The 22,700-nt window shown below is 34.7% G+C and overlaps 3 protein-coding genes and 2 pseudogenes across 5 annotated transcripts; 3 read left to right on the top strand and 2 right to left on the bottom strand.

Moving 5' to 3' along the window:
- The first annotated feature begins 10,198 nt into the window (after positions 1-10,198).
- LOC104757965 (WAT1-related protein At1g44800-like) lies at positions 10,199-13,279 on the top strand. Its single transcript, XM_010480756.3, has 7 exons — positions 10,199-10,767; positions 10,862-10,924; positions 11,699-11,815; positions 11,967-12,207; positions 12,340-12,498; positions 12,589-12,740; positions 12,848-13,279. Exons 1-7 carry the CDS (start codon positions 10,580-10,582, stop codon positions 13,041-13,043), a joined length of 1,116 nt encoding a protein of 371 aa, XP_010479058.1. The 5' UTR covers positions 10,199-10,579; the 3' UTR covers positions 13,044-13,279.
- An 849-nt stretch (positions 13,280-14,128) lies between these two features.
- On the top strand, positions 14,129-15,764 carry LOC147924542 (gamma-glutamylcyclotransferase 2-3-like). The gene is made up of 8 exons (XM_087494491.1): positions 14,129-14,494; positions 14,606-14,682; positions 14,766-14,819; positions 14,913-14,969; positions 15,045-15,082; positions 15,161-15,232; positions 15,317-15,396; positions 15,507-15,764. The coding sequence occupies exons 1-8, from the start codon at positions 14,386-14,388 to the stop codon at positions 15,605-15,607; spliced, it is 588 nt and encodes a 195-aa protein (XP_087350617.1). The 5' UTR covers positions 14,129-14,385; the 3' UTR covers positions 15,608-15,764.
- A 98-nt stretch (positions 15,765-15,862) lies between these two features.
- LOC104757963 (uncharacterized) lies at positions 15,863-18,579 on the bottom strand (annotated as a pseudogene). The gene is made up of 9 exons (XR_015586448.1): positions 18,348-18,579; positions 18,049-18,154; positions 17,688-17,962; positions 17,475-17,580; positions 17,054-17,395; positions 16,880-16,959; positions 16,676-16,799; positions 16,161-16,457; positions 15,863-16,078 (listed from the first exon to the last, which is right to left on the bottom strand). The product of XR_015586448.1 is annotated as an uncharacterized LOC104757963 (transcript).
- A 1,396-nt stretch (positions 18,580-19,975) lies between these two features.
- On the top strand, positions 19,976-21,743 carry LOC104757961 (uncharacterized). 2 transcript variants are annotated; one of them, XM_010480754.2, is made up of 6 exons: positions 19,976-20,403; positions 20,493-20,610; positions 20,694-20,902; positions 21,011-21,038; positions 21,245-21,353; positions 21,448-21,743. In XM_010480754.2, exons 1-6 carry the CDS (start codon positions 20,131-20,133, stop codon positions 21,527-21,529), a joined length of 819 nt encoding a protein of 272 aa, XP_010479056.2. In that variant the 5' UTR covers positions 19,976-20,130; the 3' UTR covers positions 21,530-21,743. The 2 variants fall into 2 exon arrangements, with proteins under 2 accessions (XP_010479056.2, XP_010479055.2); XM_010480753.3 differs by having other exon boundaries at positions 19,984-20,403; positions 20,691-20,902.
- A 39-nt stretch (positions 21,744-21,782) lies between these two features.
- On the bottom strand, positions 21,783-22,447 carry LOC104757962 (agamous-like MADS-box protein AGL29 pseudogene; annotated as a pseudogene).
- Positions 22,448-22,700: the final 253 nt, after the last annotated feature.

Raw genomic sequence — 22,700 nt, 5'->3', positions numbered from 1 at the left:
TGATTGGAACAACTGTTGGTGGAGTATTAGTATTATGCAGCATGAGCAGTATGCTGCATAAGCTGTATGCTATTATATATTAATAATGATATGTGATTGGTACAGCTGTTAGCAATTAGACATAAAATTACAAAATTAGACATTATTAAATATACAAATATAGATTATTGTGAATTTATAGTAAATTGTCGGTAATTAATGATGATAAAATTGTATTTTAATTACTTTAAAACTATTATGCTTGGAAAATGATTTGTTTAGGAGCATTGAACTATGGAGCATTTAAAAATCTTTTATGCTCCGTTTATGCTTTCTAAACAAAATGTGATTGACTTTCTAAAATTTATATGTTCACTTATATACGTTTATGCTTTCTAAACAAAATGTGATTGGCTTTCTGAAATTTATATGTTCACTTATATACAGTACCAATCAAGGCCTATGTAACTAACATATTAACTGATGGCCGATGGGTACCAGTCAATTAATCGAGATTGGTCGCTTCCGACCAAAGTCTTAAAGCCCAACATGGTGTGAATTAGATTGTCAATTGACTTAACTTTATTCATAAACAAATAGACATGTTTATACACGAAAAGTTCAAAGTTGTATAATCTCGTGAAGGGGCTTTTTTGCTTATTCATGTTATAACATATGTGTACTGAATTGCTTTGACTAGTTAGGACTTAGGTGTAAGTGCCTATCATCACTGTATGACGATCAAAGATCCCATTTTATAAATGGTCAATTATATCTAATGCCAACATAGTCTAAATATCTCTTACTTAGTCAGGTTATGATACCCACAAAAAAGACTTGCATCTAATTTCATTACATGACTGAATACTTTACACATTTATTTATTATTCAAAGCTAATAACATATTTGAACAATAGAAATTTTAAAAACATATTCAAACAATTAAATTATAGGCTTTCTCTAATTAAGTTAATATTCTATAATCAATTAAAGGTTATTATTGCGTGGTCATAACTCATAACCATTTCTGAGGATCAATCCCAATATTCAATTCAATATGACAATATAAGTCAATCTTTACGACCTTGATCTTTCCTATTTCAACATGGGGATGACAGTCGACTTTGGTATCTTGTCGCAACTAAAATAGGCTCCTAGAAATGGACATAGCTATTTTAACACCACCAACACTATTAGATTTAAGTATCATATATACTCTGACATCTCAAGCACTTATCTAGATTTGATCTATCGGGGGAACACGTCCCAACGTCAACGATGGATTCAGTTTCTAATCTATACCATCACACTTATATCGGTTGTAGTACAACCGTTGTACTTTTACTTGTCAGAATGTGGTATCACAGAGTTTTCAAAGTGTATAAGAATCCTACAACAGATTTCTGACGTAGACCTCTCAAACAACAATGGGTATGGAAACTACCAATGTTGATGACCTTAGACCTTTCCAGCAATTCTTTTACTGTTCTTGGAAGGATCCTCAAATGATTCATCAAGAGCAGATATTCTTTATTCGTATATTAGATCTGAGTTCAAACTCGTTCCAAAAACCGTTAATTATCCCACCACTCTCCTCTACGGAAGCCTTGTTAGCTCAATGGTTCTTGAAGAATCAAGTACACCAATATTTTATGACTAAGCATTGGTTACATAGTAATTATATACACTCAAGCCATAATGGTTCGTGAAGAAACATAAAAGCAGCGGAGAGCGTTAGGTCATTTCACTTGTAAGGTATGTTCTATCAATGGCTATTATGGACAAATATTGCTGTAACTAATTGATTCATCTTTAGCTTTCAATCGACAGTTGAGAGAAGCGACGCAGTAGAAACCCTAGATGAGGATGAAGTAAGACAAAGAACAACAGAACAGCAGTTAGATAAAAGAGTTTAGGCTTTTGTGTAACTCAAATCAGGCCCAACCAAACCAAGTTTGGGGATATTTTTAGTTTGCTATCTGTAGCTGATTAGCTTCATTATTTTATTTGTTTGTCTTGAAATAATTTGTTTTTGTTCTTTGTTGGTTCAGTTAATATACCATAGTTTCAATAATTTAACAAATTAAGAACATGTGTAAAAACATTATCGTATGTGTAACATACATATGTCATGAATTCATGATTGTGTTTAAGAACATGATAACAATACAAGAAAATTTCGGTTTTCCTCGGACCCCATATTTAAAGAAGTAAAAAAAAGTGAAGATGTTCGGCTAATAATGTTGGTGAGTATGAAGCCTCAAGTGTAACAAAGAAAAGAGAAGAAGATGGGATCAACCACATGGAACTCCACTCTCACCTTTCAAATATATGTGTTGATCGCTCAAGGATTACACTCATGCAAGTAGGCATCCATCTATCCACTCTCTCCCATAATTGAAACTTGCGTCACCATTCACTTTCTCATTTTTTTGCTATATTTATTTAGACCAAATCATATCCTTGTCTCACATTTGTTTATTAAACTTAAGATCTATAATTATCTTGCTTTACTTAATCGTTCGGTTTCTTGTTTGTGTATGTTCACCACACCAAACAAAGGATACTAAACAAAACATTATAACCACGCTTATTTTATTTATTTATACGCTTTCCTTTTCGCTATTAGATCTAGTACATATATCTCTTTTTCAAATGAACTTACAACTCGTAAAATCTTAGCCAAGATTTTTCGTAGAAATAAATTTAAATGCTAACCGTACGTAGTTTGCTTTTTATGTGTGCGTTTGCACTTTGAAAATAATTTTGGAAAGATTAAAAAAAAAAAGAACTATGTTTGAAACAGTTGAGGCGTATATATTTTGTGGATCTCTATTCGAAAGATGGATGTTAATTTCAAGATAAAGAGGCAAGAAAGGACTAATAATTAATGTTTACGATTAATCTTATTTGATTAGTACTTTTTAGCTACAATACTTAAGAACATAGTTGAAAGTTGAATATCTTTTAGTTGAGTTTTTTCTTTTATAAAACTATATTTAAGTTCGAGACTCTTTTTCTCCTTGAGTGGGTTACTCTAACAAGATTAAAACAAGTTATAATCAAGCTCTCCAATGCATATGTATCAGACAGAGACGTAGATCATATGACGAAAAATGAATAGCAACGAGAGGTTATCATAGTGATTAGTGTCATCATAATAAGTGTTATTTTGATATCTTCTTGTATTCGATATTCACATATAATCAAATAAAAATGTCTTTGTCCAATTTGATTTTGTTCTCTAAATGAAGATTTTGAACTCCAATATTGCAAATTCGTGATAAGCAATCATCAAACTGGATCTTGAATCCATACATTCTTATATATTATATATTCGAAGTAATAAAGTTTTGATCACATAACTCTGTGAAAGCTAAAGATCATTAGGAAAAGGGATACCAATTCTTGTAAAACTCGAAAATTTCATCAAGAATAATAACACATCTCAGGACACGTATATTGATAAGCCAACATCATATGAATAAAGACTGACAAAAAATCAACTGAAGAAAACAATAAAGTTTCACTGACGTAATTAAGAAAAGATAAAACAAAGAACAGTGTTTTGATTTAATGAAAAAGTAGAAAAGAAAGAATGAAACAAGATGGTTCCCAGATTTGGGCATCCCACTTACCTCTGTTGGAATCCTAATTTGAGAGCACTCACCTTCTACTTCTACACAAATTCTCTCTTGCCCCTCTAAACTTTTTTTGAGGGAATGTATCTAATTATTTTGTTTTGAAACACCTAAATATTTCAGCATTTAAATACTGGTTCTATTAAATAAAAGAGTGTATTATATAGGTACTATAATAGTCAATATATCATTAAGACATTAAAGTGTAAATGGTAATCCCGACATTTCATGTCATGAAACAATTATGAATCTTAAAAGAAGGATTACAAACGTCAAAATATTAATGTTAAACACTACTTAAACTCATTTTAGATATACAATAAACTATATGAATTTTCTACGTTATTGAAGTATGATACTATACATGTCATTCTATGTACTCGTACATGTCATTCTATGTACTCGTACGTTGTCTAGTATTCCCATTCACTACTATAAAGTAATTCTATTGTATTAGCTTTTGATTCGTATAATATGGAATTTATTAAAGAACCAAACACCAAGATTTCCACTCTCACCACAACTTGTTAATACGTATATTTTATGAAAGTTGTTTCTTTATTCAGGAAAAAATTTAGTTGACATTAAGGGAACAAAACAAACAAACAAAAAAAACAATCACATCTTACACAAAAGAAAAACATAACTACATAAGAATAAGAATAAGAATAATTGCTGAGACAAAAAAAAAAAAAAAAAGAAGAATATGTGAAAGATCACATCTTACAATACAGTTGCTTGACAAAAAAAAAAAAAAAAAAAAACAATATAGCAAACTGCCGTATCATATCCTCAGGGAGAATTCATCTCAAAAGACATATCGAAGCTTAATCTCTTTATCATCAGATCGTGTTCCCTTAGTGTATATATATGTCACAATTATAATATGGTTTTATTTTTATAAGTTTGCATTGTTGAGTTTCTTGACATGGCTAACCGTTGTTTACTGTTAATTTCTTTTTTTTTTAATTGAATGTAAAATTTTATTCAACCAAAAAACCTTTTGTACAATGAATCCTTCAGTTTGTGCATATATGATTAGAGATAAACTTTAAAAACTCAGAAAATTCTAAAAATCCAAAAGAAGTTATCGCCGAAGAGGTGGATGAGTGGAGAACCAAAGCTGAAGGCCATCAGCATAGCGTTGGTCTCCCATTGATGCTATCGAACTGAGACGATTTCTGATATTTTTGTCAATGTGTTTGATGAGAAGAGTTTGCGGAGTGGAGGGCTCACCATGCCGACGAGCATTTCATTCGTGCCACAGGTGATACAAGGAGGATTGAAACAGGTAACGAAAAAAGAAGAGGTGGAGTCGCGGGAGTGCTGGACTTGTGAGCAGAGGGATTAGTTGATTCCAATCGACAGAATAAGTCGTGGTTAGGAGCGGTTGAGCGAGGTTCCTCCACACTCTCGCAGCAAATGGACACGAGAAGAAGAGGGGATTCCTGGATTCTTCTGCATTGCTGCAGAAACTGCAGGTCACCTGTTGGCCCGAGTTCCATCTCTTAAGTCGGTCACCAGTGGATAAGCGATTATGCAATGCAAGCCACAACATAAAAGAGTATTTTGGAGTAGAGTAGGGGAACCACACTCCCTTGTACCAAGCAACGCTCATATTTGGCCTCCGTATGTTCTGCCAAGTGAGCTTTGTAGAGAAGACTTTTCTGTATTTGTCACCAGAAGTCCGTCAAAGAGGAATGTCTGCTGTCCCTGGATCAACACGGTTCTGAAGAGTCTGAATCTCTGCCTCAATCACGTTAAGGCAGTTGGTGCGATGTCTCCTTAGCCTATGCGTTTGCAAGACCTCGCAAACTGTTGCTTGAATCGAGATTCCCAAGTCTATGACTCCTCGAGGCCCTATGACATCAATTAGGCGACCCACTGGTGACCAAGAATCATACCAAAAAGATGTTGAGACACCATTGTGGATGTCCACCCTGTATAATGATTGCGCTACATACCTGTATTTTAAAATCTTATTCCACATCCAAGACCCTGCAGTCAACTGCTCCCGAACTGACCACAAAGAGCATGTCCGTATCAAATACCGCCATATCCAAGAGACCCACAATGAAGGTTGATGTGATACTATCCGCCAGATTAGCTTTAGGCAACAGACCTTATTGGATTCCAAAAGAGACTTAACACCCAAGCCACCTTCTTGTTTTGGCTTACACACATCTATCCAAGCAATTTTAGCCTTATTTGTATTTAGATCATGACCAGACCATAAGAAAGCCGCACACATCTTCTCAATCTCTTTGATACAACCAGAAGGAAGGCGATACGTAGAGATCCAAAAATTAGCAATACTTACAATAACCGAATTGATGAGAGCTAGGCGACCAGCATAGGATAGAGCCCGAGTGGTCCAAGAACTCATCTTTGAGCGGATCCTCTCCAATAGTGGACCATAATCTGAGGTTGTCATTCGTTGTGTAAGCAGAGGTAAGCCCAAATAACGAACCGGAAGTTGTCCTAGTGCAAACGGAATGTATTTGCAAGCTGAGTACGGGTCTCATCCGATACACCAGCAAGATATAGAGTAGACTTCTCAAGACTGATCCGAAGACCCGATCTAGTAGCGAAAGCCTTAAAAAGATCAATAATTCCCTCTACCAACTTCTTCTTCCCATCAACAAAGACCATAAGGTCATCAGCAAAGCAGAGATGCGTTAAAGCAATGGCTTGGCACTTGGGATGGTAGCCAATGTGATGATCTGCAGCTGCTTTATCAATCATGTGGGACAGAACATTCATGCAAATGACGAACAAATACAGATAGAGTGCACATCCTTGTCTCAAGCCTCGAGAACTATTAAAGAAACCAGCTAGCTCACCATTCACTTGAACCGAGAATGTCGCCATTGTGATGCACAATTTGATCCAGTGTATAAACTGTGCTGGGGAATGCAGTGTTGTAAGCGTGTTCAACAAGAAATCCCATTGAACTGAATCAAAGGCCTTAGAGATATCAATCTTCATGGAGCAACGAGGCGAGACAGATTCTTTGTGATAATCTTTGACTAGTTCAGTCGCTAAAAGGACATTCTCCATCAACAATCTCTCCTTAACAAAGGCAGACTGGTTCTGTGTAATAAAATGTGGAAGCAAGCATTTGAGGCGATTTGCTAGAATCTTAGAAATCACCTTGTACAGGATGCAACAAGAAATAGGCCGGTAATCCTTCATCTCACCTGCATCCTGTTTCTTTGGTATTAAGGCCAAGATTGTCGTATTTAACCTGCGTGGGACAAAACCTTTGAGGAAAAAGGACTGGACAGCAGCAACGAAATCTTTACCAACAATGGACCAAGAGGCTTTGAAAAATTCACTCGTGAAACCGTCTGGACCCGGCGATTTATTATTTGGCATAGTGAATAACACCTTGGTGATTTCATCCTTCGTTACCACCTTCGTAAGCATATCCTGATCAGCAACAGAACAACGAAATGACAGCAACTCAGCTAACGCCTCGGTTTACATGCCTACAAAATCATCCGATATATAACCAAGAAACTCCCTAAAAAACCGCTCTGCCTCGTCCTTGATATCAGCAGGAGATCTCAAAATCTCCCCGGATGGGCTTAGAAGCTCACGAATAGTATTGACCTGATGTCGTTGTTGAACTGATATGTGAAAATAGAAATTGTTCATGTCTCCAACATTAAGCCAGTGAAGCTTTGATTTCTGTTTCAAGTAACCCTCCTCCAGCTCAGAGAGATGCTGCCATCTTGCATAAGCCTGTGTCTCTTCAGCAATCGCTTGAGACGACGAATTAGTAAGTGTAGCCACTTGTTTCTAGCAAAGAGTTTCGTGAGCCTCACGAATACGGGCGGATAAGTTATTTAAGCATTCTTTACCAAGACGACGCAAAGCAAAATGATCAAACCGTAAATTATAAATATCTAAAAGACTAAAATGTGCTTTTCTCTATTGGGATGGCTTCAACGACCGATATAGTTCATAGTGACGATAACTCCACTGAACCTTTTAGACGACAACATAGGAGTCGCGTTGTCTTTTCCTCTGTGAGAGAATCACATCACTCTTAAGAGAAGCCTCTGGTACCGACAGAGAGTTTACGTAACTTCCTTATCAATCTTGGTGCTTGTTTTCTTTTTCATTAATCAAAATTGTTTATGTATAAAACCCGCATACAAAAACGCTCACCAGGTTCTTAACTAGTAGTACATGTACGTAGTTTAATATTGTGTTAGTATCGCATCACTATCCGGATACAAAACCCCATAAAATGCATGTTATTTTTTTTTTTAAATAGTCATAACTAGCGAGTTTTTTTAGTTTATATACATATATATATATATAAGCATATATGTAAATATACCTTTTTTTACCTATTCATTTTTCTTGTAGAATTGATGCCTTAAACCTAATAATTAAATGTGGAATTTCGATCAATATATTGAAATGGCAACATACATTATACGGGTTTGAATTCGAATAGTGACAAAGTGAGAGTAGTAACGGAAACCACAAGACTACATATTCTTTTTCCAATTAATACAAAAATCTTGAAAATAGAAGGGAGCATATCTGCAAATCTTGTGAATATTAATCGTTGTATTCATATCTAATATCTATCAATAATTAAGCGACTAAAACTTAAACCAACAAAAAAGTGACTGAAACAAAATAAATAAATAAATAAATCGTCCAACGAAACAATGATTAAACTCCTTTATCATAGACAGTATGGAATCCACTCCTCGCACCACCACCGAACGATCTCTTCCATTTTGTCTTTTGCTTAACCTAAAAGAAAGAAAATTAAAAAAAAAAAAAAAAAAAAAGAAGAACTATAGTTGCCAAATGAATAATATCTAACTCTGAAAAAAATCAAAGAAAATTATATAATTTTGCAATTAGCTAGAGTTCTAGAGACAGTTTTCGTATCTCATATACACACGTTTTCTCCAAAATATAAGAGAAATTTTTTTTTTTGGTTTTTTTTTCCAAATCATATCCATTCTTTAAATGGTTTGAAAGTGATTTTCGGAAAATAAAAGTTGGAATAACAAACCAAAGTCATGAGAATGAAAAGGAAATTAAATGCGTCACGGAGGAGCACTAAGACTACAAAGCATTTGGTGGTCAATGTGTCAAAACCCCACTTCTTATTAAACAAAATCAAAAGGGGAAAATAACAACAAAACATACTCCCATATATTTAAATGGGCATTGCATTATTGTTTAGCAATAGATCCCACTTGAGTTTAACTCTTCTTAGTTCTCATCTCTCTTCTTTCTCCCTCTTTATAACATTTTTATATAAGAAAGAGTGTAGGCTGTAGCTAAGTTTGAAACTAGACTATACATATGGTACTTGTTTAGTGACATCTAAATATTGTAAATTTACGTTAGCTAGATAGTGAGATACTTGCATCAAATTTTTTTTGTATGGATAATTATATACATACAGATATATCAATTTTTCCTTTTATATCATATCACTCGACCAGAAATTGAGGATCCTACCTAATTCGCAAGAGATAGATGCATGGTCGTATACTTGTATTTAACAATCATGTGTAGGGGTTGGTGTTTTGTCTTTAATGAATAATTAAGGGAATCTATTTGTGTCTATTTTAATTTATTGTGGAAGGTATTCAATGTTTACGAATTGGACATGCGGGTAGACAAACATTAATACGCACAAGGATTTGATATTCAATCTATTCAGATTAGGACAACTAATTATAGTACATATCAAAGTCCTAATTGGTTTAGGGATTTGAATTACATGCATCTTACCTTTGTGTGGAGCTAGATAACTATGATTGTTGTTGTACCTATTAACTAATTTAATTTCAAGGAAACATATAGGAGAGTGATTGGAGTGTGTTACGTAGAAATTAGGATTATGAAAATTAATATTAGTACATAGCAAACTCCTAATAGCTTAGCACCTGCCTTACGCATCTTAATTTTGTGTGGTCGGTCATCCGTAATGTTATGTTATGCCAATTAACACCATCGATATATACGAGTTTTTCTTTACGTAGAATTACGAATTTTTTTTTTTATCTCCATTTCGACCCTTTTTGGTAATGGTTTTTTTGTCATTTCGTCCTTTTTCACTGGAAGAAATGTGATATGCACGAGTGTGTCCGTATATTTTTCGTGGCCAACACCAATGGCTACGAATCGACACCAAAGGTTGTCTACAAAAATACATATATACATAACAAAAACAAAAGAATGAGAAGTAAACTTGTTTATGAAAGAAGCATTAAAGTAATAGATATATAGAAATATCGAGAGAGAGTTACAAATATATTTGTGTACTATATTGTAAAAAGATATATGTGTATGCACACACAATCATCTTACCACCTACTGCTTGATATCATATCATACAAAAACTATGTGATATACCAACTTTAATATGATGCACACACGTGTTACGCATTGAAAAATAAAAGAATCACAACATGTATGTGTATACATGATTTGCAATTTCTCTACTTTGAAGTCGACAAAAGAAAAGAAAAAAGTTAAAACAAATTCCAAAATGAATTCTTATATAAACGATATGCTGACATGTATATGTAAAAGTAAATAAATATGTTAAAACATATTTTGTTTCGGTTACTTAATTCATATCTCTAAAGTCTAAACACTAGGTCATTAAAATATTCCAAAAGATACGTAGACGTATTATTGAGTGAACAAAATAATGAGTGTATCTTTTTATTCTAACTTTTGATCGACTATAAAAAGGAGTCATCTCCCATTAGGTTTTGCCTGCCTCAAACAAATAGAGCTTATCTCATTCACTCACCAAACAACTCTCATCAATATAAAGAGAGAGAGTGTGTGGGAGAGAGTTATATATACACACACATAAACATAGCTATAGTAGTGTTATATAACTAGAGATATATATTTCTCGATTAAGTTAGTAGTAAGAGATCATCCATTAAGTGATAAAGATGAAAGGTGGGACTATGGAGAATTTGAAGCCGATTTTGGCGATCATATCACTACAATTTGGGTATGCAGGCATGTACATCATCACCATGGTCTCGTTCAAGCATGGCATGGACCATTGGGTTCTTGCTACATACCGTCATGTCGTCGCTACGGTTGTCATGGCTCCCTTTGCTCTCATTTTCGAGAGGTACCACTACACTCACACACATATATACATATATATATATATATATATGTATATGCATGGATGAATAATTAATTTAATAAATATGTGTTTGCAGGAAGATCAGGCCAAAGATGACACTAGCAATGTTCTGGAGGCTTCTTGCTCTTGGAATACTAGAGTAAGTCTCTTTCATTAGAAAACCATCTTCCTCTTTTTTTTCTTTGCAATTAGAAAGTTCGGTTCATACAACTTTTTTGCAAAAATCCAAACTTACTTTTTATAGTTGTGATGCAAATTCACGAGTTCAAGTACGTTACTTTATCATGTTAATTTTGGTACGTTACTTTTTTTTCTTTTCTTTTGCGAGCATTCGGGTACGTTACTTAGGAAGATGAAATAATAACACATCTTACCAAAAAAAAAACTAGACTCCTTTTAAATATGACTTTTTTTGGTTTAGCTAGTAACAACGTAACTATAGATTAATCCAAAGATTGTTAATGTTTATAACAACTATACTATCCACCATCAAAAACATATTACAATTTCTTGCATATACCAAAAATTCATCTAGAGTTGGACGTACGAGATAGATCTTTTATTGTTTAAAATATTTATTAACAAGTAAATTATAATTTTTTTAGAAAGTATATACTTAGATACAATGGATTTGTAGGGAAAATTAAAAAAAAAAAGATGAAATTGGTAAATATATATAATGATCATTGATTGGGAATGAGATCATCACCCACAAGGCCACAACAAACATCTTTAATGTGAATGTGTGCTTACTACTTATCCTACGTACACGTTTTCCTTTTTGATCTTTGGAAAAAGCATCTACTTATTATGCATAACAAAAAGATGATGTGAAAAAGGCTGTATATATATTTTAATAAACCAAAATAATAATTAAGTAAACATTGGTTTTTTTTATGTATGAATGATTCAGGCCCCTCATGGACCAGAACTTGTACTACATAGGATTGAAAAACACGTCAGCATCGTACACTTCTGCCTTTACCAATGCACTTCCCGCCGTCACCTTCATTCTCGCCCTCATTTTCAGGTACTTTCATTCATTAAGACTTTCTTGTAATTTAACTTTATTACGCAATCATCGTTGTTTGCTTATACATTACTTTTAAGATACGTTACTATTAATGAACTAGCTATTTAGTGAAAGTGATCTAATTAACACTAATGTCTATGTTAATCAGGCTTGAGACGGTTAACTTTAGGAAGATTCACAGCGTTGCAAAAGTGGTGGGAACGGTGATCACAGTTGGAGGAGCGATGATTATGACGTTGTACAAAGGTCCGGCCATCGAGATCGTGAAAGCCGCACATAGTTCCTTCCATGGTGGCGCCAACACCACGGCTACGGGCCAACACTGGGTCCTTGGAACCTTAGCTATCATGGGTAGTATCTCTACTTGGGCTGCCTTCTTCATTTTACAGGTAATTTAATCAATATTTTTGGATTTATCTATAAATAAACAAATAGTATCGATATATATATATATATATCCGGATTTCGAAATTAAATAATATCGATAAATAAGAATTAATATTATGTTTTTTGTTTTGCAGTCATACACATTGAAAGTGTACCCAGCTGAGCTATCACTTGTAACATTGATATGTGGGATGGGGACGATCCTAAACGCAATTGTTTCGCTTATAATGGTGCGTGACATGAGCGCTTGGAAGATTGGTATGGATTCGGGGACACTTGCCGCGGTTTACTCTGTAAGTTAATCATCTACTAATCAACTTCATAACACTAAAACTAATTAAACTTGTCAACTAAAACTTATTATGTTTTGTATATATTTTCAGGGAGTGGTTTGTTCGGGGATAGCGTATTACATACAAAGTATTGTGATTAAACAACGTGGCCCGGTGTTTACAACGTCGTTTAGTCCTATGTGTATGATCATCACTGCCTTCCTCGGTGCCTTGGTTCTGGCTGAGAAAATCCATCTCGGAAGGTAATAAAAATCACATTTGATCAAATCTTTTATATTTCAAGATTATACTATTAAGTTTTACATTATTAACGTTTTCGAATGTTGTTATTGTATATATTGTTATGCAGTATCATTGGAGCAGTGTTTATAGTTCTTGGACTATACAGTGTGGTATGGGGAAAGAGTAAGGACGTAGTGAATCCATTAGACGTGAAAGTCGTAACCAAGGACCAAGAGCTACCGATCAGTAACGTAGTCAAACAAACGAACGGTCATGATGTCTCGGGAGTACCAGCTAATGGCGTGGTGGTTACCAGAACCTGATCCAATAAAACACCAAAAGAGAGAAGAAAGATACGAAGACAAAGATCTCATCTCCATGCATTTGGAGGTTGGAAATTTTGATTATCTTTCTTGTTGTTTTTGTGCTTTTGTTTTTACATTTTCCTAATCGCTTTAACTTTTAGTATCTTTTTTACATATGCATGTTTTTCTGTTTTCTACTTTCAGTGTATTTTGAAATTTCCAAAAGCAAATGATGAATGAATCATTTGGTAAAATTACGCCTAAAACAAAACAAAAAAAAAAAAAAAAAAAAAATAGTCAAATCTGATTAATCCAAGAATTTAGGGTCTAAATTTGGATATGATATACTATTAAATAAAGAGATTTGTTTTTGTGATGTAAACTTGTTAAATTGGAAACATGTTCTACTAATGGGGTCACTTGTCTTTGTCTTCTCCTACTGGATCTCACTATCTTCTCTTTCTCTCACCATTTGTAGTAGAGGCTTGCAACTAATACCCTGTATCGAAATTTCCAAAACAAAATTATACTGAGATTCCTCTAAAATCGATAAACAAACCAAACCAAATCCAACCATATATATTCGTACAGAGTGATTATAAATATGCGACACCAAACCGATATATATATATATTGCAAAATTTTCTGGTACCATATATTAGTTGAACGTTCGTAACCGTCTAAGCACCTTGACGACTTCACCGGCTTATTATATACTCCCTCTGTTTCATAATAAGTGTCATTTTGACACTTTACACACAAATTAAGAAAACATATTTAAATATCTCTTATACCTTTAAAATTGATATTGACTCTTGATATTCTTCAATGAATATGAGGTTAAAGTTGGAAATTTATGTTTAATATTACATTGAAAATCTAAAATGACACTTAATTTGAAACAAAAAAAATCAGGCCAAAATGACACTCTTTGTGAAACAGAGGGAGTATATATGAAGGCGGGCTTCGCTATTTTTTTTTATTTTGCTGCAATAATTAGTAACATTCTTTAACATTTAAAAATTCAGCTTGATGTTGCCTATATAACAGTTTTTTTTTTTTTTTGTTGAATATAATTTTTACCTTGAACGTTTGGGAAACTTGAATATAACATTTAACATTTAATACATAAAAAAAAAACTTGAACGTTTGGCCCCAATAAGCCGAAGTCATAACGCCTAATTTGTATGGTAAAATCATCAAAATTCTAGAGATTAGGGTCGAATCTGGATATTAAAGAAAATAGAGGGGGTGTGTTCTAAAACCAGTTACGCATGTGAAACATGTTGTAACTGGATCACTTGTCTCTCTCCTTCTCCAATCCGATCGAACCTCATTTTTCTCAGTCTCACCGGTAAAAATGGCCATGTGGGTATTCGGGTACGGATCTCTTATCTGGAAAACGGGTTTCCCTTTCGACGAAAGCCTCCCTGGTTTCATCAAAGGCTATCGCCGTGTCTTTCACCAAGGTCTCTCTCTCTCTCTCTCTCTCTCTCTTTATCTATACGTATCTTTATCAGACAATCTTGATTATAATCTTAATTAGTTATAGTAATTAGTAATGTTAATACGCAATTTAGGTAGTACTGATCATAGAGGAACTCCGGATTTCCCGGGAAGAACAGTGACATTAGAAGCTGCTGATGGAGAAATCTGTGTAAGTCTTATGATCTTTATAACATCAAATCCAATTCTCTTATTTTTTGTTTATAAATTAGCTTATGATTTTTGATTACACAGTGGGGAGTTGCTTATAAGATAACCAAAGATGAAGATAAAAGAGATGCTTTAACAGTAAGTGGATTTGATTCTCTTTTCTTTTGTTGTAATCATGACCAAAAAAAAAGCAATTGTATTCCGTTTGTAATCTTTTGGGATTCTTGTCAGCATTTGGAAGTGAGGGAGAAGCAGTATGATCAGAAAGAGTATCTTGATTTCTTCACTGTAAGTGCTTCTAACTTCATAAAATGGTCTTCTGGTCTTCTTTTGGGGTGTGACAATTAAGCGTACTTGTTGCAGGACTCAAATTCAGATCCGGCTGTAACAGGAGTAATGGTGTAAGAAACGCATACGATTACATCACGTCGGTATGTATATCTAAACAAGTAACAACGTATCTTCTTTATTTTGCTCAGATACATAGCTTCCCCTGACAAGAAGAGCAACAACAACTACTTGGGACCAGCTCCTCTTGAAGATATTGCCAAGTAGGTGGTTTTGTTATAAGGTTCTTCCTGTTATTTATAAAATAAAAAATTGCATTTGATATTTGTTTCTTGTTTTTGTTGCAGACAGATAGTTAAAGCTGAAGGGCCTTCAGGGCCAAACAGAGACTATCTCTTCAACCTCGAAAAGGCTCTCTCTCAACTCGGTAAAATAACTTTTTTCAGATCACTCAGAAATATTCAGTTTCAGATTATAAAGTACCAACCCTGGTTTTGTGTTCTTTGGGGTTTAAACCCTGATTGTTTTACCAATCAGGGTTTAAAGATAAACATGTCACAGATCTTGCAAACCAAGTCTGGAGCATTCTTTCAGAGACCCAGGAGTTGTCAGTTGATGCTACCGCCAACAATATCTAGATTCCCCCAGTTTCTTTTTGATTGATCCGAAAAGAACAAACCCAATTGATACGAGATGCATTTAGCATCGTAATTCAATGTGTTATCACTATCATTCAACTCTCTTCTTTTTCATATTTGATTACATCGTGGAATGGGTATAAAGATCATTCAGTGATCCGGTATACGATTCCCACTTAGTTATCACTGTCACTAAAAGTTTGACATATTACCTGCTTAATATTCATCTTAATCTTAATCTTTCACACCAAAAAAAAAGAAAATATTCATCTTAATCTTTAGTTATCCTTTCTATCCAATTCGTCTCCAAAATCCATTTCACAGTCATACTAATGGTTAAAGGCTAAAGGAACAAAATGTCATTCACAGATACAAACAAACCCAAGTTACAGTTGATTAAAGATTCCTTGCTGTCTGACACTGAGTCGAGATAATCGTTAAATCATTCGCTTTCTTCTCCACCATCATCCTCTGCAAAAAAAAAAAAAGCCACGGATCATCAGTTTTAAAACTTGATCAGTTGGTCATTTAGATGAGAGATCAAGATTCTCACCGCTGTTTGAATCTTCTTCTTCGCTTTGGCTTCCTTCAGTTTCTTCATAACCTTCCTCTTCTTCTTCGCTTTGGCTTCCTTCAGTTTCTTCATTACCTTCCTCTTCTTCTTCGCTACCCTCAGCATCTTCTGGTTCATCACTCTCAGTCTCACTCTCACTATCCACTGTAAATTTTGGCTTGGGAGGTGGTGCAAAACTTGTGGTAGATCTTTTCCTCGAACTTGATACGATGTTGCTTGTATCGAGACCCTCAAGCTCTTTTGATATAGTTTTCCTATTTTTCACTTCTTTGATCTCTGTCATAGTAAAGCCAGAGAGTTTATTTAGAGTATGTCTACTTATAAACTATTTCATCCAAGCTTCCGACAGACCACAAACATCAGTCAGCATGCTTATTCACGTTAAGATCAGTTGAACTAAGAATCAGTTCGTAAAAACTACTGACCTCAATAAATAAAATGGAAGATAAACGTTTTGTTTAAAGCAAAAGAAATCATTCCCAGCGTCACACTACCTTTCTCTGAAGGATCTGACGACAGCCCCTCTTGGCAAGTATCTGCTCAAGTTCTTCCATTAGAGTGGCCTCACGGTTCTCTTCAGTAGCCTGCTTGGCTTTCTTGTAAATGCTAGGAGGAACCCTGCCAAGAAAAAACAATAAAGTGACTGGAGTATGAATAAACACCGAACTTATTAAGAATGTACCAAGTTTGATAGACACCTCATCCCACAAGATTTGATGACTGATTTAAGATGCTCAACACGCTTTCCATAAACAGTAGTTACAGTCTCCTTTGTCTGCTGTTGAACAACATAAATACAGAAACCAAATGGGTAAGCTGTACAAGGTATTAATGTGATTCGAGATAAAAAAATCACAACCAAGATGTTATACCTTAAAAGGTTTTTCACTATCTCCAGCATCACTCTCAGTCTCCGAGTCCGTTTCTGTATGCTTTGCCCTCTTTCTCCCAGATACATGTTTGCCATTTTCACTTTTCCGTTTTCCCATCATCTCTGGTTTTGATAATCTTCTTTTTCGGGGCATTGTCTTCTTTACAGCTACTTCGTCGCTCTCCATATCCCCCTCACTCTCAGTCTCAGTCTCAGTCTCAGCATCTGAATCAGAATTTTCTTCACTACTTACTTGCTCAGATTGTGTGCTCTTCACATTTTTCCTTAGATCTTTCCCAGTAGACTCAGTCGAACGTTTAGGAACATCAGGAATTGCTAGTACCTAATTAACCAATAAAAGAATCAAAAGACTTGCCTCCCACTATACTCAAGAGATTACATAATAAATTTCAAGTACTCACCTCATCCAATTCGTTGTTAATGAACTTCTTGAAGGGATCAAGAGACAGCTTCTCTAATTTAAGATCTTCCTCTAAAAGTCGACGAAGTGAACCCATCGTAATTGTCCTGAAAAATAAAGAAAGCCATTACTAAACAGAAAAGTCCATCTTCTTAAGCCATGAAAGAGGAAACATTTTTAACCATAATTCCTTAATTGCAATCATTAAACTTACTCTGCATTAGCCTTAACATACGAAGTTCTTTCTCGGAGGACTCTCCTAATATCACTCTCCAGGGATTCTTTATTTCCCTTGTCCTTCATATCTTTAGCCACCATCTTGGATTTGTTCTCTCCAGTCATAAGTCCCCTCTCAGTGGAACCTTCCATTTCCTCATAAACACCAGTATCGTCCCTTACATCATTCATTTCCCCGTTTTCTTCAGACAGTTTCCTCTCAGTTTCTTGAGAATTCTCGGAAGCATCACCATTACCAGCTTCTTCTAAGCACTGCCATCAAGAAAGAAACATTAGTATTTCTTATGTGACATGAGAATTCAAATGGTTACATGACAAAGTATGAAGAGAAAGGCCACCTTAACCATATTCACTTTAACAAAGGTCTTATGATCATCCAGAGCAAACTTCTCCAATCCCATGTATTCCTCTAGAATTCTCCGAACACTCACGAATGTGAAGGAGCTACAAAATAAAATAAATAAACTGCAAATATGATTCTACTATTCAAACATCATCTGACGATACAAACCCTAATCGAACCAGGAAATGTATATATCATCAATGCCTAGAAAAACAATCGAACGTAATCAATCGCACACAGAGAATTCACGACTATAGAGTATAGAGGTTAGAGACGAAGAGATTGAGAGACTACTCTGCTTTGTTTCTGAGGTAGGTTACTCGAGACCGCATAGCTTCCAGAATCTTCGACTCTAACGCTGTTGTTGCATCAACGTCCTTTGAATTACTCTTACCGTAATTCGGATTCATCTCCGCCGTCCTCATAGCCGTAATCGCCGAGTCGCCAGACATTTCTCGCTGCTTAAGCCAAGTGTAAACGGAAGTGAGCGATGACGATGTCCTCGTTGATGAGAAAATAAAATGAGAAAGCCTTAAAAAACCTAGCGAAAAAACGGCAAGGAGTTGTTTTCTTTGTTTATCTGAAAACGACAAAACGTCGGTCTCCATTTCTCACAAAACGGCACACATTTTACAGAATAGTAGAAATCTGAAATACTTAATAGTAGAAATCACAATATATTTTGGTATTTGTTAAGTTTTTGGTTATTATTTAGTTCAAAGACAAATAGCTATTTTGGCGCCTTAAAGAAAAAAAAACAGTGGAAGAAATCTTTTTCGTCGAATTTATATATTTTATCATCAAGAATTGAAACCGAAAAATTTGATGATATTGTGAAATTTAATTGTGTAAGCATAATTTCCATGATAGAATAACTGAAGTAACGATTAAATGAAATGTGTTTGAATCATTAACTGTTTAGTTTGAACCGAATAGGCAGGAATTATAAAATCTAACAAGTTTGTGGATGGATCCTACAAGAAAACTAACAATTAGAAACATGATAAGTTATGTTCGCTACTAAACGATGAGGCGCCAACCTTCAACGATGAAATCTCTTGTTTGAACGATAATTAGTGTCGATAAGCGAGATGTAGCATTTTTTACATACTGCTCAGATCTGATGAAGATAGTGTTTTTTAACGAGTGGCCAACCATTTTTATTGAGCGATAAGGGAATTTTTTTTCTTTACCTTTGGTTTCTTGTTGCCTAGATTTTAAAGCAGATAATTTGGCGCGAAAAGTTCACACCGAACTGTATTATATCATATATATATATAAACAATATTTCTCAAAATTTGCTCATTTAACCTAAATAATTAATGTTGTTGACAAACAAAAATCTTGATGTTTAGAGTTCCGTTAATATCAAGATACATCATCAAAAAAATCCATTATATCTGATATTCTAATAGAGATTTATGTTTTATATTATTCATCCATCTATTTTGAAAAACTATAAAATCCTACTATAATTATGAACGACTTTTAAAAAGATGTAAAATTAAAAGTGAGTTATATATGTTTGTAAAGTGTAAAATTTGTGTGTAAAATGATAAAAGAAATTATATATATAACATGAACCAAGCAAATATAATATGTAACTTATAGATGCATAAAAAGATGTTGGTATATCATGGAAATTGAGTAACTAAAAAAACATATTAACATACCTTAAAGAAAAAAGAAATTTCCTTGGAATAAAATCTTTAATTCTCTTCCAAATTTCTCAAGTAAACTTTTTGAATTTCTAATTAAAACCATCAAATTTCAGCTCTGAGATATTATTATCTGCAAATGCTAAAGAAATATTGATATCACCACATACTAACCAACTCGTTTGCAAACCATTTAAAAAATTTAAAAAGTATTGAATGTGAATAATATATAAGCTTGCTTGTCGTTTGCGTGAATGTGAATATTATATAAGCTTGCTTGTCGTTTTTAAACACGCAAACGACAAGTAGTCTCTTTGAAAATCTGAAAAAAAAAAGTCAGAGATTATCATCAAATCCAGAATACAAAAAAAAAATCGAGAAAAGAGACGGCGAAGAAGAAGAAGAAGAAGATCAAAACCATGACGAGCCACCACGCGATCGAAGTGACGAAGACAGTTCTAGAAGTAGCGGACGTAGCGTGGACGGCCGTGGAAACCTACCATCACCACCACCACCACAACCATGACGAGAATCACGAGTCAACAGATTCGATCACCGATCCACGAGATCGTGAATTAGAAGCTCTCCGACAAGAGAATCGTCATCTCAGGACCTTGCTTGAAGCGAATCTTAAGCTTTTTGAGTCTCTCGCTGAATCTGCTGCGTTATCATCTCACGATTGCCCTAGCGACGTAAGCATATATCAACAAATACTCAATTTCAAATTCGAATATTTTTTAGGGATTTGTTAATAAATTTGGTTGAAATTTTCTAAATTCAGCTCTATGCTCGACTGGTATCAATGGTTACTTCAAGAGATTTCTTGGCTAGATTAGAGAATCTAAGACAAGCTTTATCTAATGGAACTCAAAATCAGTTTCCATTCAAGGAACCAACAGGTTTGTTTGTTTTTTTTTTTTTATCGAATCTTTCAAGATCGTAAAGTTAGAATTGTGTTAAGGGGTTTATTTGTTTTCAGAAGATGATGTGAAGAGTGTTGAAGTGCTAGTAGAGATGGATCATCAAGAGCCAAGTTGGTGGGTTTTGGTTACTGATGATATGGTTCCTAGTAATGTTGAGGAACAAAGCGCCATCGATAATGAACATTACGTTGTTGTGAATGAAGAGCATGTGGTTGATGCTGTTGCTCACTTCTTGGCTAAATGCATTATGTCTAATCCCAAAGCTAAGGTATTCTATTCGTCTTCTTAGTTTACTTTGAGTATGTATGTAGTTTTGGAATGTTAAACTAGATCAAGTAACTTAAATTTTTACTTGGCTGCTACTTTCCATTTGCAGAATCTCAAACCTGAAGAGCTTCAGAAGCGTAAGTTTACACAGCTTGATATCTCTTTCAGTGTTACATGTAGGGTTTAATTGGTATTTAGTAACCCCGAGTGTGCTACTTTAGTTGTTAGTAATCACAAATGTGGGAAGATTTAGCGGTATGCTAGGGGTTGCTATTTGTCACCAATCTTACCAATAGTTTTCTAGTTTGTTTATGTGGCTTCTCGACTGGCTTAAATTTTGCAGTTCTGGTACAAGAAGTAACAACTCTGAGCAAGGTAGGGAAGGTAGTGGATATATGGCATGCTGGGAAAATGTTCTACACACTGTCTACCTGGGGACTTGCTTTTGGAGGGTATGTTTGATTTCTGCTAATGATCTTGACAAGTTGAAACACAAACACTTTGATTTGAGTTAACTAAGTAGCATCTTTGGCGTTTGCTTTTCAGGTTATACCAAGCTCGTGGTGCGCTGAAGATAGCTGCTAAGGGTGTTCACGCGACCAGCAAGGTTGTTCTTAGGGCTCTCTGAAAGTTATAAGAGGTCTCTATCTAATGCGATGAAAGCGGAGATGATATTCCAACTATCTTTTTGTCTTTCTGTTGGACTCTTTTCTATTCAAGTATTGCTTGTGTAAATTCTGTAAATAGGGTTTGATCAATGTTGTATTTTATATTGACTTCAAACTTCTAAAATTTGTTCTTTGATTCTCATTTATAAGCGCAGACAAGAACTGTTTCTGAAAGACTCTATAAGTACAACTTGGTTTTTAATTCTTGTTTAGAAATGCAAGCACCTACGTAACATCAATCATAACTTGGTCCTCCAGTTGTACTTATGGTCTTGTTATTTTTGATTCCTCACTCGCATAACTGCATGCTAATCTTTAAGAGAGAGGACGAAGCCTGCATATTATCAAGGTTGATTTGGATGCCACCTCCCAGTCCCTTCATCTTAGCTTCAAATTCCTTGAGCTCCTCAAGAGTAAACTCCTCAATGGGCTTATTAAACCTTTCTTCTTCAGCAGATTCAAGCCACTTGTGAAGATCTTCCCCATGTTTCTTCTCAGCTTCAGCTTCTTCGATGATGGAGTCGAGGCGTTTACATATCTTCTTATCTTGCCTAGCTCTGCTGCCTCCACTACTATCGCCCGATGTTTCAAAGCTATCTGATTCTTCGAATTCATTCTTGAACCGTTCTGCAATCAAATCAAAATTCGGTTTCCCGAAGGTATAAGGTTTGTTTCCTGGAGAAAAGACAACAATACCAACCTCGGCGTTGCACAAAGTTGCAAGCTCACTCGCTTTTTGAACAAACCCAGCCTACGTTTCGAGAAGGTTACTTGCTTTGTGTTTGTGTCTTGCACTTCCTCCATCTTAATCTTTCTCCTACCCATTTTTTTTTTAAGTGAAATGGTTTGATGTGGTTGTAATCTATGTTTTTGTAAATAAGAAGAAGATTGATTTTTCTCATGTATTTCTTTATGTATTTATAGTAATCAATGAGGAGAAAGTTGTCATTGGACCTCATCATCATATATGTGTAGTTTTAGGAAATTATTGTTTTTGCATAAATACATTTTCAGTAACTCCATTTTGAAAAGCTTGCATTACCTTATGAGAGCTTTGATTACTTTTTATGTATTCAATCCATATCCATAGATATTAACTATTATTAGTATTATTTTACTATTGGAGCTCTT

The sequence above is a fragment of the Camelina sativa genome, chromosome 17, assembly GCF_030686135.1.
Source record: "Camelina sativa cultivar CO46 ecotype springtype chromosome 17, ASM3068613v1".
NCBI classification, from domain to species: domain Eukaryota; kingdom Viridiplantae; phylum Streptophyta; class Magnoliopsida; order Brassicales; family Brassicaceae; genus Camelina; species Camelina sativa.
The sequence above is the reverse complement of the archived record's forward strand: the minus strand, read 5'-3'. Positions and strand labels throughout refer to the sequence as shown.

Excerpts from the sequence above, each read along its gene's own strand:
- LOC104757965 (XM_010480756.3), top strand. The coding sequence starts at position 10,580 with ATGAAAGGTGGGACTATGGAGAATTTGAAGCCGATTTTGGCGATCATA. Across the intron at positions 10,768-10,861 it reads TTTGCTCTCATTTTCGAGAG|GAAGATCAGGCCAAAGATGA; the intron begins GTACCACTACAC and ends ATGTGTTTGCAG. Across the intron at positions 12,741-12,847 it reads GAGAAAATCCATCTCGGAAG|TATCATTGGAGCAGTGTTTA; the intron begins GTAATAAAAATC and ends ATTGTTATGCAG.
- LOC147924542 (XM_087494491.1), top strand. The coding sequence starts at position 14,386 with ATGGCCATGTGGGTATTCGGGTACGGATCTCTTATCTGGAAAACGGGT. Across the intron at positions 14,495-14,605 it reads TCGCCGTGTCTTTCACCAAG|GTAGTACTGATCATAGAGGA; the intron begins GTCTCTCTCTCT and ends TACGCAATTTAG. Across the intron at positions 14,970-15,044 it reads AGTATCTTGATTTCTTCACT|GACTCAAATTCAGATCCGGC; the intron begins GTAAGTGCTTCT and ends TACTTGTTGCAG.
- LOC104757961 (XM_010480753.3), top strand. The coding sequence starts at position 20,131 with ATGACGAGCCACCACGCGATCGAAGTGACGAAGACAGTTCTAGAAGTA. Across the intron at positions 20,611-20,690 it reads TCCATTCAAGGAACCAACAG|AAGATGATGTGAAGAGTGTT; the intron begins GTTTGTTTGTTT and ends ATTTGTTTTCAG. Across the intron at positions 21,354-21,447 it reads TGGGGACTTGCTTTTGGAGG|GTTATACCAAGCTCGTGGTG; the intron begins GTATGTTTGATT and ends TTTGCTTTTCAG.